Source organism: Balaenoptera physalus, assembly GCF_965194825.1.
Source record: "Balaenoptera physalus genome assembly, chromosome: 16".
NCBI lineage: Eukaryota > Metazoa > Chordata > Mammalia > Artiodactyla > Balaenopteridae > Balaenoptera > Balaenoptera physalus.
The window spans coordinates 73333224-73346283 of NC_138898.1; the positions used below are offsets into that span (position 1 = coordinate 73333224).

Genomic DNA, 13060 nt, shown 5'->3' on the forward strand with positions numbered 1-13060 from the left:
ACTATGTACCATATATGAAAGATATTACAGAAAGTACAGCTATTGTTTAATTTTTGTCTTTTAGATACTGGACAATTTAGACTCCAAATCCAACATATTGTCAGTCAACCTTTCCACAAGAATTTTTTTCCCCCAGTAGCTGCAGCGATAAAATGATCAGGCGACCTACCTATTAATGCCAGACACAATCAATGCGCTTCAGATGCATCACAGTAATATACATCAAATCCCGTTCCCGGCAAACCCGAGTTACCCTCCAGAGCATTTTTTTGATACGCCAAACGTGCTTGAATTAAATGGCCTCTCTGCTGTGGAGTAAACCATTCTTCACTGTAGCTTGGTGGCTTAATTTGCAGGGTACCAATCACACATACCTAAAGTTAACGAAATTCTGTGGCGGCAACTTCTGACACGTTCTCCACAAATCCTGAAGCTTTTTGTCTTGATCTTGTACACTGAGAAAAAAAAATTTATTCATAACCATTTATGAGTACTCATTCTAGGAACACCTGTGTTCATCTGCTACATTAACAGCAATGCCTCTACTGACAGAGAAAGCACAGCTGGAAAACAGCACAGCGGGAGTTCCCTGGTTGGTCTAGTGGATCAGATTTGGCACTTTCACCGCCGTGGCCCGGGTTCAAGCCTTGGTCAGGGAACTGAGATCCCATAAGCTGCATGGTGCAGCCAAAATTAAAAAGATAAATAAATAAAAATTTCTTAAAAAGCCCATTTTTGGGGGGCAAGAAATTTGGAGTCCAATACTAACTAACATATTCTGAGCAGTTAGTCAGCCTTGCCAAGACTCAGCCTCCTGATGTGCCAAACTGGGGATTAAGAATGTTAATTCTGCCAAGTGACCGTTAGGCTTCAGAGGCAGAACGGTGAGAAACCACCTAGACCAATGTGTGGCACACAGGAGACGTTCTGAAAATTCTGTCTAGAGGATGTGTATATTCACGTACAGCCTCGGGGAGCCAGATGTTCCCGGCACCCAGACCCCTGGGTCTCTCCCTGCTCTCAGTACTGCTCAAAGGCTCCAGGCCAAGAAGCCCTTTCTGTTGTGAAGCAATTGCAGGAGGTCTTCTGCTGTAGAGTTTCAACATGCAAGCTTTCCCAGGCCCGAAGAGCCTGCAAAACAGAGTCAACTGTGCCCACCAGCAGGACAGAGCGTTCGAAGTTGCCCACACGACATGCCTTTGGACTTAAAACCTCCCCCACAACTGAACCAGCCTGCAGAGCTTCGGGTAGGGGTTAAACATTATTATACTTTAGAAGCTAGTCGATGTGCCACCGGGAGGGGATGACCGTTCTCAAGTGTAGAAGCAACACACCAGTGGACGGATACCTTCCTTTACAGTTTATTTCCTCACAGGATGAGTCTGGGAGTCTCAGAACAGAGGGGAGAGTCAAAGCCTAGGAGCAGCGAAGGCGCCCACCCAATAAGAGGCCCTAGAGCCCCGACCTGACACTGAGGGCAGGTTCCATTCCTCCAGCCCCACAGACACAGGCATCACGGCAGGCTGCGCCCTGGGCTGGGTTCCAAGGACACAACCAGACCAAGAACTTACTCCGACTTTAAAATCCTCACCACCTACCAGGGACAAAGTCTCTCACTCCACAGCTACGGAGAAAAGCTCAAATGCCTGGTTCAAGTGACGACATAAAGCTCATTGGAGCACACGGCTCATTTGATGGGAACGGGTGACTGCATCTGAAGATGGGGGGAGGAGTGGGAGGGTAGGGGAGATGTGTTCCTCTTCCCTTACAGGTGAGGAATTAGGCACCTCTGAGTGAGAACCGGGAGGGACAAGTTGACAAGGAGGTGGGCTGGTCGGCTGGAGAGAAACCTCTAGAACTTTTGCAACAAGACTGCCTTGCCTAAACCAACGACTTCCGGGCAGACAGAAGCTGGGAATGGAGGGGAAGGGATAAACAACAGGAACTCCAGCTTTGGGGCAGAGAGTTCTGGGTCTGAATTCCAGCTCTGCCAATTACATGACGCCATTCCTCCCCCAGTCTCAGTTTCCTCATCTGTAAAAGAAGGATAACAACAACTTCTGCCTTTTATGTCATTAATTATGGGCTACAGGAAGTAATGGGCATAAGGATTACTACGGTACTCAGCACTCAGTAAGTGCTCAGTAAGCATCAACTATTGTTACTGATAATGGTAACATTATATTATTACACAGCTGAGTTCCCACACAGCTCTAAATACACTATTTTAATATTATTATTATTTTTTATAAATTTATTTATTTTTGGCTGTGTTGGGTCTTCGCTGCTGCACGTGGGCTTTTCTCTAGTTGCGGTGAGCGGGGGCTACTCTTCGTTGTGGTGCGTGGGCTTCTCATTACGGTGGCTTCTCTTGTTGCGGAGCACTGGCTCTAGGTGTATGGGCTTCAGTAGTTGCAGCACGCGGGCTCAGTAGTTGTGGCACACGAGCTTAGTTGCTCCGCTTCCCGGACCAGGGCTCGAACCCGTGTGCCCTGCATTGGCAGGCGGATTCTCAACCACTGCGCCACCAGGGAAGCCCTTTAATGTTATTTTTATGATCCCCAAGGGTAAGATGATTTACAAAGGGGACAAAGTATTGCGTCGTTTCCTTTAGCTTTTAAAACTAGGTGTTCTTTAAACTTACCTTGCAACTTGTGTCCATTCTTCATACAAATTAAAAGTCATCAAAGGTTCAGGCAGTTCCCGTAAATAGGACTTTAAAGCACCTGAAATTATTAACACCCTCTTTGAGTATGACAAGGGGCAAGGCCGGAACTCTCAGGATATATTATTTTGCAAATTGAAATGATCTCAACTATAACCGTTCACAATGTATAGAATAAATCATGAATTGGCAGGAGTGGTTACAGAATGAAATGCTCATAAAACAATTTCCATCCCTTGTAAAATATATTGAGAGAACAATAGAAAATAAAATTAGTTTCAAAGCTATCTTCTTAATAAGACATCATCTCTCTAGGCAGATGGAGATTTGGGGGTAAAAGGGAAGAAAATAAAAGCATGCCTCTAAACATTTGGATTATAAGCTACCTTCACCTTTACTTAATAATCAGGAAAACAAAACAAAACCCCCAAGACAGGAACAGAAAAGATATGTATGTGTAAGTGTACGCACACACGCTTTTCAGTTTTATTTGTCATTTCAGTTTTGTCACTTAAACTTATAAGGAGACCATTTAATTTTAACTGTCACTTAATATTGGATATTTAACTGATCATCTGTTACCACCTTGAGGGCGCCTCCTTGGAGCTCACCTGCTACAGCATGGGGGTCTGAGTAGAACTCATCCAGGTGAGAAGTAGAACAGTCTAAAGCAGCTTTCAGTTTCTTTAACTTGGAGGCCCCAGCCCCAATTCGGAAAAGGCCCTAAAGACAATGAAAAGCCGTTAGTAGCAAGTTCAAGTTGTGAGCCTTACACTGAGTGGCAGTAAAAATCTGATGGAAGAGCCTTCCACCCACCACGCGCCCCGCCCCCCCGCCCCGCCCAGCTCCAGCACAGCTCATCCAGGAGAGCTGCAGGGCTGTCGGGAGGAGTAAAGAGGACTGAGCTTGTACCCCCGGCAGAGTGTCAGGCAGAGAGCAGACCATTTTTAATCAGTGCTAGCTCGTGCCCTGTCCCATTGCCAAAATAACCATGCCTGTTAGGAATCTATTTAAAAGCAATTTTTCATACTTCCACCAGGTTGATCGCCATGGATTTTCTAAATTTAGGAATATTTAGGAATATTTTTTAAAAATTGAAACCTCAAGAAAAATTGTTAGGCTTGGCTACTGGTCACTTTCACTGCCCTAAATGTTACTTGGAGAAAAACCCATGAAAGGTCAACCAAGGGAGCAGGCCTTATGGAGACATTGGGCCAGCAGTTATAAGACTTGGGCTTTCAGCAACATTAATCTAGGCAGAGTTTCCCAACCTCAGCAGTACTGACATTTTGGGCCAGGTAATTCTTTGTTGTGAGGCTGTCCTGTGCACTGAAGGCTGTTTAGAAGCATCCCTGGTCTCTACCCCCCGGATATACAGTATAGCAACTCCTCCCCCTGCTCCCCAAGTTGTGACAATCAAACATGTCTGCAGACCTTGCCAAATGTTTCCCGGAGGCAGTGGAACTGGCCTCGGATGAGAAGCACTGATCTAGGCTGTTAGGAGCTGGAGTCACATTGATGGGGTCAGGGTGGGGGGCGGTGACTGGAAGCAAATGCAAGGAAGGTTCCCCAGGGGGTTTCTTGACCTGGGTGCTGATTACATGGGTGAGTTCAGATGGTGAAAATGGATCAAGCTGCTCACTTATGATACATGCACTTTTCTATATGTACGTTACACTTCAATACTAAGCTTTCAAAAGGAAAAAGAAGACTTGTGTTTTGATTCTAGCTCTGCCCCAGCATGAACTCCTTGTGTGCTGAATTCCTTGTCTACACAAGAAGAGTAATGAGACCTGCCCTGCTTGGTTCATGGGGTTTTCTGGGTAAGGATTCCACAAAATAATGTAAATGCCCCCCCACTTCCACCCCACTGCATAGTACAACACAAATATAAAACTCGTATTATTAGAAACTAAAGCTCATGGGAGCTCTGGTTCTATAGTACCTCATGAAATTCATTTTCACAAATCACAACCACAGCGTAAAATGAAATAATCAAATGGGACCAAAAAGAAAAAGGCAGAGTGTACTGCGGGTAGGCAAGGTAAATACTGCTCTGTGAAACCTCTGTTTCATTTAGGGTCTACCATGGCAACACGGACAGGGTGTCAGTGTGAAATGTGGTCACGGTGAGCGCGGTTTGAGAGCCACTGGTCCGCAGAGGCCGGCCGGGGCGGCGGGGCCTCACCTCCTCCTTCATGCCCGTCTCCAGGAGCAGCATGACGCAGGCCTCGAGGGGCAGCGCGATCTCGCGCCCGCTCCGCTTCAGGTGTTCTTCCAAAGGCGTCCCGAAGGCGGGCTTCTCTGCCCACTTATCTAGAGCAGCAGACCATTCAGTAAGACACTCGACAACCTCGCGGCATTGCCAAGTTATTTCCTCCCCCAAACTACTGAAGGGGATTTTTTTTTTTTTTTTAAAGCCCGTAGCCAAGGATTTGGAAAGGGGGAAGCATCTATTCTCTTCGCTTTTGTCATTTCCCATTTACTAGGGTATACAAAATGTGTGCCAGGCTGGGGAGGTGACCAGTGGATCGGCGCCCTGACGCGCCCACGTGGCACCCAATGCAAGATGCCCAGTGGAAGCTGTGAGGGTGCTTCTGGCCCAGCATCACACCCGCATTTACCCGAGACGGGTGGGCTGCCTTGCGCTAAAGCCAATGGTCCATCTGAGCACAGTTTTCACAGAAATTTATCTAGCCATGCAAAGCATGACTGGTCTCCTACCTAGAGGACGAGAAATAGACTCCTTCCTTTAAAAAAGGAAATAATTTCTTAAAAATTTAAACACAGGCCAAGCATTGTCATACAGGACTGGAGAGGGCCCATGCCAACCCCTATTAGAGGTGACATCTCCAGGACATGCAGCACTTCTGGTGCCATATCCCCAAACAGTCCAAGATTCTGAGTAGGAGAGAATGCAGCCCCAAGGCAGCTGAGGCTGGAGGCTGTGCCGACAGCAGCAAAGCAATACTGCATATCATTTTCCAGTCATATGCTCTGCTTCATTCCACAAAAGATTTGAGGCAGCTTAGCAAAAAGACATATAATAAAGCGGGAAACAGAAACAGGCATTTAGGACATGGATGTATTGAAGGAGAGTAAGAAGGGTGTGGTTGGGCCCGGCCTGCCTGGCGGGGTGCAGAGATTCAGCACCGACTGAGAAGCACACAGAAGCCAAAGAGGGCAAACCAGTTGGTGGAAAATACTCCACTGGGGAAGCGTGGTTCTTTCCAGCGACAGGAAGGGCTCATGTCCCTCTCAGCCTGTGGACATGTGTCCTTCAGCCACTCCGGTATTCGAATCCTGGATTCCAGGCAGGCAGTGTTACCCTAGCGTGGCTCTGACACTGCCCTACACGTGAGAGCAGGCGGGGCCCATCACAGGAAGGAAAGTGAGATCCCACAAACCCGCAGACCTGGGTGCTTGTGAAAAGTCAAAACTTGATGGAAAGAGCAAGTAGGGTAAAGGTTAAAGGAAGGGGTGGGGGCGCGGAAGGCAGTGGCCGCTCTCAGAACTGTCCGGAGGCCCCTCATCCCTGGCTTCAGCCCGGCCCTGGTCAGTGGAATTCCAAACACAAGAAGCATCCAAGGGCCTGGCCCTTCTCAGAAGACAGAGCTCTGGGACAGTCCTCTCAAAGGCCAGATCTTACCTTGAATACTTTCTCCCTTTTATCTAAAGCAGTGATTCTCAACATAGGCAGAAAAGGGCCAGCTGACCCTTCGCCTGGGCAGATACATCAGTATCACCCAGGGGAGTTCTGCAAACGACTCCTGCCATCACCTCCCCATGCCCGACCCTACTATGCTGAGAGGCGGGCACAGTCCAGACTCCTGCCGGAACTTTCTAGTAAACCCTGGACAGGGTGTCCCTCCCCGCCCTCGGTGTAATGTTGGCAGAGGGTGGATGTGAGAGCCGCTGACCTAGAGGCCACTCCGGAGGCAAACGCCACCGCAGGGGCTGCTCCTCAAACCACAGACCTCTGACATGCGAGGCCCTGCAGCAGGCACCCAGAGTTCACAGAGGCCCCCCACCCCTGGGGTGAGAGCAGTCTAAGTGTGAAGAAAACACAAGACACACAGGCAGACGCACAACAGCAATTAACAAGACAAGACACGTTTGCTAAGCCATGGCAGAAAAATGGTATAGACTAGGGTCGCAAACACAATCGTCTGCGGGGGCCGGATGGGCCCTGTAGGTGCGGGATCGGGGTGGGGAGGGCGTGGCCTGCCAAGACGCAGCAGCTGCTCCTCGGCGCCAGAGCAATGTTGCCACGCGGGAAAGCAGATCCAGCGTCCCAGGCCCTCTGGACTTCCAAGAGAAGCCAGAAGTTAGCACTGTTATGTGAAAAGAGTCTGATTTTTAAATGATGGCAATTAGTTTAAAAAAAAAATTTTTTTTTTTTTTTTTTTTTTTTTTTTTAATGAGGTATGGCTGTTTGCGACTTCTGGTGTAGACCATAAATGCTAGAGTGATTCAGGAGACGAAAGTGTTCACTGTTGGCTTCAGTTGTCAGAGAAGGCTTCTCAAAGAAGGGGAGCTTGGCGAAGGTCTTAGAAGACGGACAGGAATTAAATAGACCAGGAGGACATAGGCTGAGAAAAGACCAGGTATCTTGAGTCTGGGGATGGACACTTTATTCCACACTTGTGCACCGGGCGACAGGGGCACGGAGTAGAGTGGGACAGTGAGAATGAAGAGGAGGGCACAGCAGAGGGAAAAATGCACAGAACCCGGCCAGAGGGTATCAGAAAGGAAGGAAAAGATGGCTCCAAGGTTTGAAACCTGGATTGTTTGGAGAAAGGAGGTACCAAGGAGACGAGGGGGGAGGAAAGGCCAGCTGGTGTGGGGGAAGCATCAGTTTGCTTCTTGAGATGCGCTGAGTTTAAGGTGACAGCCGGTCATCAAAGGGAACTGACGCTGAGGCTGAGAGGATGGAGATGCAGGTGTGAGTGGAGGCCGCCAAAATGAGGGGATTTTGAGAGAAAAGGTGGGAGGGAGGGAGGGAGAAGAACACAGGAGAAAGGACTGGATCTCAGGAAAGGCTTGACTTCTGAGGAGGGGACAGACATGAAGGAAACACCACCTCAACAATGACAGAAAACAATCGAGTGAAACGAGGGGAAAAAATTGACAAGGAAGAGACGGCTCAAGCCACGTCAAATGCCAGAATCTAACAATCAGAATCATCCACCCATTGGGACTTGCAATGTTTCCTTGTCTGTTTGTTTTAATAGCAGAGTGACTGGGAGTAGAAACCAGACTGCAAAGTGTTAGGGGTGGGGACGTGGTTAGAAAACGGAGGTGGCCGACGGAAATGAGTCATTCGAAGAACCTCCCAGGAAAACGAAGGAGAATGCAGTGAAACGGGGCATCACGCTGAGGACAGGCAGGTACCGAACTAAGGCCAGCCGACCGAGAGTGTGAGACCAGGGTGCACAGGGCACGGGGCAGAGGGTCCAGTTTTTTTCTTCCTACGGTAAGGACACTCTGAGTCTTTCTGAAAACAGAGAAGAAGGAAGAGGAAGACAGAACTAAGACGAGAGGCAGATTTGGGGACAGGCAGAGGTGAAAAGGGTTGAATTCCAAGGCGTGGGTGAAGGCGGCAGCCTTAGAGAGAAAGAAGAATCTCATTTCCTTCACTGGCTGCTCCCCCTCACAGACCAGCTTCCCTTGTTCCAGCCTAAACCTCTTCCCTGCCCCTGCCTGTTCCCCATGACTTTCTGACATACTTCTCTAGGGAAAATAGCCTTGGCTAAAAATAGAATGGGAGTTTTAAAAAAGGGGGCGTGGCGCTGCTTAAATCTTCTCTTTTTTGTGCCTGTTCGTCAACCTTTCCAAACCAGGCTTAAAGCCATTCAAAGGCTAGGATGATGATGTTTACTGTTGCGTCCTGTGCAGGGCCCCGCACACAGAAGGTACCCCGTAAATACAGGCTCCCGGTGCTCTGACCTGGGCCAGCAAGAGTCGGCCCCTTGCGAGGCTGACTGTTCGCCAGCAGCTTCATTCCTTTGCGCTCTCACTCAACCCCATTACCCACGAATTAGGAAATGGGATCACTTTGGAAAGCGAGGGCAGCTCGTCCTCTGAAGACTGGCCCAGCAAATCAGAGCCACCACACTCGAGATGGCTAAAGATCTGGCTAAGGGGTCAGTCAAGACATAGCATTTTCTTTTCTTTTTTTTTTGGTCACGCTGTGTGGCATGCGAGATCTTAGTTCCCCGAGCAGGGATCAAACCTGCGCCCCCTGCAGTGGAAGCGCAGAGTCTTAACCACTGGACCTCCAGGGAAGTCCTAAATAGAATTTTCTGATTCCAAAATCTAAGGACTTTCAGGCACAAAGTCACACTCTGTTGGGATCGCCTGCAATTTAGGGGAGGAGGAGTGGTATTCTTGAGGGGCCAGTGTGCAAGCACAGACATAACCAGCCCCCTACACACACATGCTCAGTCTCTTTCACAATCACAGAGTCATCACACTCAGCACCTGGCTTGATCCTCTTTCAGCTTGAGACCAGTGGTTCTGTCGGGGGCACCTGAGTTCCAAATGTCAGGACTATACCATAAGCAAAAGAGTATAACAGGTCCAAAGGTGACAGAGGAATGTCTGATCATTTACTGATCTCTGCTGATAGATGCTCTGATGGCAAATCAGAGAGAATTAGAATCAAAAGAGTTAATGTTCAGTCTAAAACTAAACATCAAAGGAAAGTTTGGTCCACTCGTAAGTTGAGGGTAGGAGCTGCAATGTGCTTGAATATGGTGGGCAAAGTGAGTGCTGATGAGAACAAGATCGGAACGAGGTGGTCATGGTCTCACGATTCAATCACACTGATTATGTGCCTGATGATGCGGTATCAGGTACTGGCTTCTAAAATTCCTTTTGGGAAGTCCAAAATTTTTTTCATAGGATGTATGCTCTTGAAATCACAGGGCTAGAATTAAGCCCTATGAAACAAATAACTGATTTGCGAAAAGATAATTAGAGGCTAGAATGTTTTGAGCCTATTTAGAAGATAGAAAAACAGATGCTTCCCCCAAAGGGTGCAGCTTTCTCTTCAACTGAAGATTTCAGAAGAACTGCAAATGTTCCATTAGTATGTTAATTTGCGTTTGGAAGAAATTAGAGAATGCAGCAAGGGAAGATGAAAGTGTGCTGGGAAATAGTGCCCGCCTAGGCAGAGAGGCTTTGTCCAAAGGAAATGCATGCAAAGGAGCTGAGTAAAGAACAGAGGCAGAAGTGGCAGAGGCGAGAAGGAGGCATCAGGCCAGCACGCAGGTTACGTTACCTTGATGGGCTCGCAATTCGGGAAGGGCCTTTTCTAAGACTGCTAATGCTTTTCTATGGTAATCTGCTTGAGCTTCTAATAACTGAGAACAGACCCACATTCAAAAACAAAAGTAACGTTAGCATTGGATGGACACACACACAATGGCTGAGCAAAACCAAAAATGACATCTTTTGCAAAAAAGCTAAAATGACTCAACTTTTACAATGCTTTAACGTCTCGTCAGGGCAAAGTGCTTACCGTAACAAAAAATTTGCCGTACTCCCCTTCTTTGGCCATAAAATTGTACATATCCGCTGCAAGTTGATCCTGGGTAAGTGGAAGAGAAGATACGTCATTGAAGAAAAAAGAGGTGAAAGAAAATAGCATCTGTGAATTGATCTGTGAGCTCCTAGAGCAAACTGTAATGAAACAGCTGCAGATTAAATGTCCATCAACTCACTGTACAATCATACACAGGGATAATGAAAAGAATAATCAAGTTTATTATGGACTGACATGGAAAGATCTCCAAAGTTTATTATTAATATGCCTTGTTAAGAAGCAAAGCATAGAGCACTACTTCTGGTATGGTATGTTAATATCTGGGTAAAAAAGGGAGAGGAAATATTTTTATCACCATGTTTGTATAAAAATACCCCTAGGGAAAAAAGCAAGAACTTAGTAACAGTGGTTACCTGTTGGGAGCAGTGGAAATTAGGAGGAGGAGGAGGACAAGGGCAGAAGAAAGACTTTACTGTATACTGTTTTATACTTTTGACATTTGAACTAATGTAAATAAATTACTTACATAAGAATTAAATAATTAGCTTAAAACTGATAGACTGGGCAATTGGATATATCCTTATTTCCAATTTTCATATACATATTCATATATATATATATATATATACATATTTTTTTAATGTACTACCTTCTGTTTTGGATTGGCCTCTGTATCTGGGAAAGTAAGACATTTCCCTGAGAGTTCACAAATAAATATAGACCTGCTTTCATGAGGGTTTGAAGTTTGAGTTGATTCTCTGTGTGGTCCAGGAATCCTCAAACTGAGAAAGTTTAGTTTAAAATGGCTTGGTAATACTCTCTGGGAGACTCACTCCTAATCCCCAGAAGTCCCACAGATAAAGTCCCTCTTAAAATGAGCTCACAATACAAAACTGCAAAACAATCCACCATAAAGGAAACTCCCACCACTCTCATAGAGAACTTCAGAAAACAGAATTAACTAACACTTAAAATAAGTATATATAAATGATTAAAAACATCAAAAAATAAATACTAAAAGAATAATGCACTATCAAAAAAGGCAGACTTGAAGAATTAGAACTTTAAAATGAAAAATATAGTCAACAAAATTCAAAACTCAGTGTTAATTAAACAGCAGATCAGACATAGCTAAAGACAGAATCAGTGAAACAGAACTTAGATCTCAGGAAATTACCCAGAAGTTAACATAAATAGAAAAGGAAATAGAAAATATTTTCATAAGTTTTTACCATTTGACTTTCTGACAAGCTGTGGTATGTAAGTTAAAAGAAGTCTCTCTTTTAACTTAGCCCATAATGCACCAGTTCAAACCCCCAAACTGCTAGACAAATTTATATCCAATAAGGAGCCACTAGCCAAGATCTAGGTTAGACCAGATATGAAGAAGACTGCTGCGTAAATGACACTGGCAAAACTACAACTCTTCTGAACAAGAATAAGCCAGTGCAAGACTTTTGTCAGAAGCATTTGTGTGATTATCATCTTTTTCAACATAAAGGCTATGGCATGACTTTGTGAGTCCAGTATTAATTCTTACCCGCTATATTATTTTCAACAAGTCATTTTACTGCAGTTAACTGTCCAAGGTTTGCCATCATGAAAAGTGAATTATAGCATGACCTGAATAAACTAAAATATAGCAGTCTTAATGCTATCTGGTAGAATGTGGAGACCATTTTTGGAAAATGATGAATAATAAGAGGAGGAAAAGTCTCAGGCGATGATCCTAAGATTCACCAAAGACCTGTTTCTTTACCACCTCAAATAACATTTGGAATAAACATTTATCTTCGTAGATAGATGCATAGAGAATAACCACCTAGTCTGGAATTTAGATTATGAGATACAAATTTTTATTTCTTCCAAATTAGAAGCCAATTGTCCTAGCAACATTTTAAAAATAATCCTTCCCTTCTCTATGGATATATGATGACCCCTTTACTATATATTCAACCCTTAAATATAACAGCATTCATTCTAGAAAACCTATACAATTCCATGGATCTATTTTTGTGCCTATTGCGCATTGTTTTAATTGCTGTAATTTTATATGTTTTTAAATAGTTTTTCTCCTTTTATTCTCCCATTCTTCATTTTAAATAAGCTTAGACGTTTTTGTCAAGTTTTAAAAAATATCCTACTTGAATTTCTTTTTAATTAATTAATTATTTATTTTTTGCTGCATTGGGTCTTCATTGCTGTGCGTGGGCTTTTTCTCTAGTTGCGGAGAATGGGGGCTACTCTTTGTTCCGGTGCATGGGCTTCTCATTGCAGTGGCTTCTCTTGTTGTGGAGCATGGGCTCTAGGCATGTGAGCTTCAGTAGTTGCGGCATGTGGGCTCAGTAGTTGTGGCTCGCGGGCTCTAGAGCGTAGGCTCAGTAGTTGTGGCACACGGGCTTAATTGCTCTGTGGCATGTGGAATCTTCCCGGACCAGGGCTCGAACCCGTGTCCCCTGCATTGGCAGGTGGATTCTTAACCACTGTGCCACCAGGGAAGTCCCTGAATTTTTTTTTTAAATAATGTTTTATTCTGAGTATAAAGTAATGTAGAGTCTTAGAAAATAAAGAAAGAAGGAAGAAGAAAATAAAACCTACCTTGAATATCATTCAGGGAATTCTAATAGGAATTATGTAAAACATTAAATAATTTGCAATATTTGACCTTTCATCCATCACTTGCAAAAACCAAAAGACTGATTTAAGTACATATTCATTAGGGAATTCTCCTACCTTGCACTGTTCTACTTTATTTCCAGCTTCATCCATCTCTTCCTTTAGGGTATCTATTTTTGATGGAAGCCCCTGAAAGTTGGTTCCTGAAGATTTGTGAGCCTGGTTCCATC

At 45.1% G+C, this 13060-nt stretch overlaps 1 protein-coding gene and 1 long non-coding RNA gene across 7 annotated transcripts in view; both read right to left on the bottom strand.

Annotated features, from left to right (window-relative positions):
- LOC309645687 overlaps positions 1–13060 on the bottom strand; it is a 702435-nt gene that overhangs the window by 400625 nt on the left and 288750 nt on the right. The window lies entirely within an intron of this gene.
- The window catches only part of ARHGAP17 (Rho GTPase activating protein 17), a 92058-nt gene that overhangs the window by 24495 nt on the left and 54503 nt on the right, over positions 1–13060 (bottom strand). For all 6 annotated transcript variants that reach the window (XM_082430980.1, XM_082430983.1, XM_082430985.1 and 3 more), the window contains 7 exons: positions 12948–13059; positions 10191–10259; positions 9951–10032; positions 4854–4981; positions 3277–3388; positions 2645–2726; positions 375–455 (listed from right to left, as the gene is read on the bottom strand). In XM_082430980.1, coding sequence (XP_082287106.1) covers positions 375–455; positions 2645–2726; positions 3277–3388; positions 4854–4981; positions 9951–10032; positions 10191–10259; positions 12948–13059 — 666 coding nt within the window. The remainder of the gene's footprint in view (positions 1–374; positions 456–2644; positions 2727–3276; positions 3389–4853; positions 4982–9950; positions 10033–10190; positions 10260–12947; position 13060) is intronic.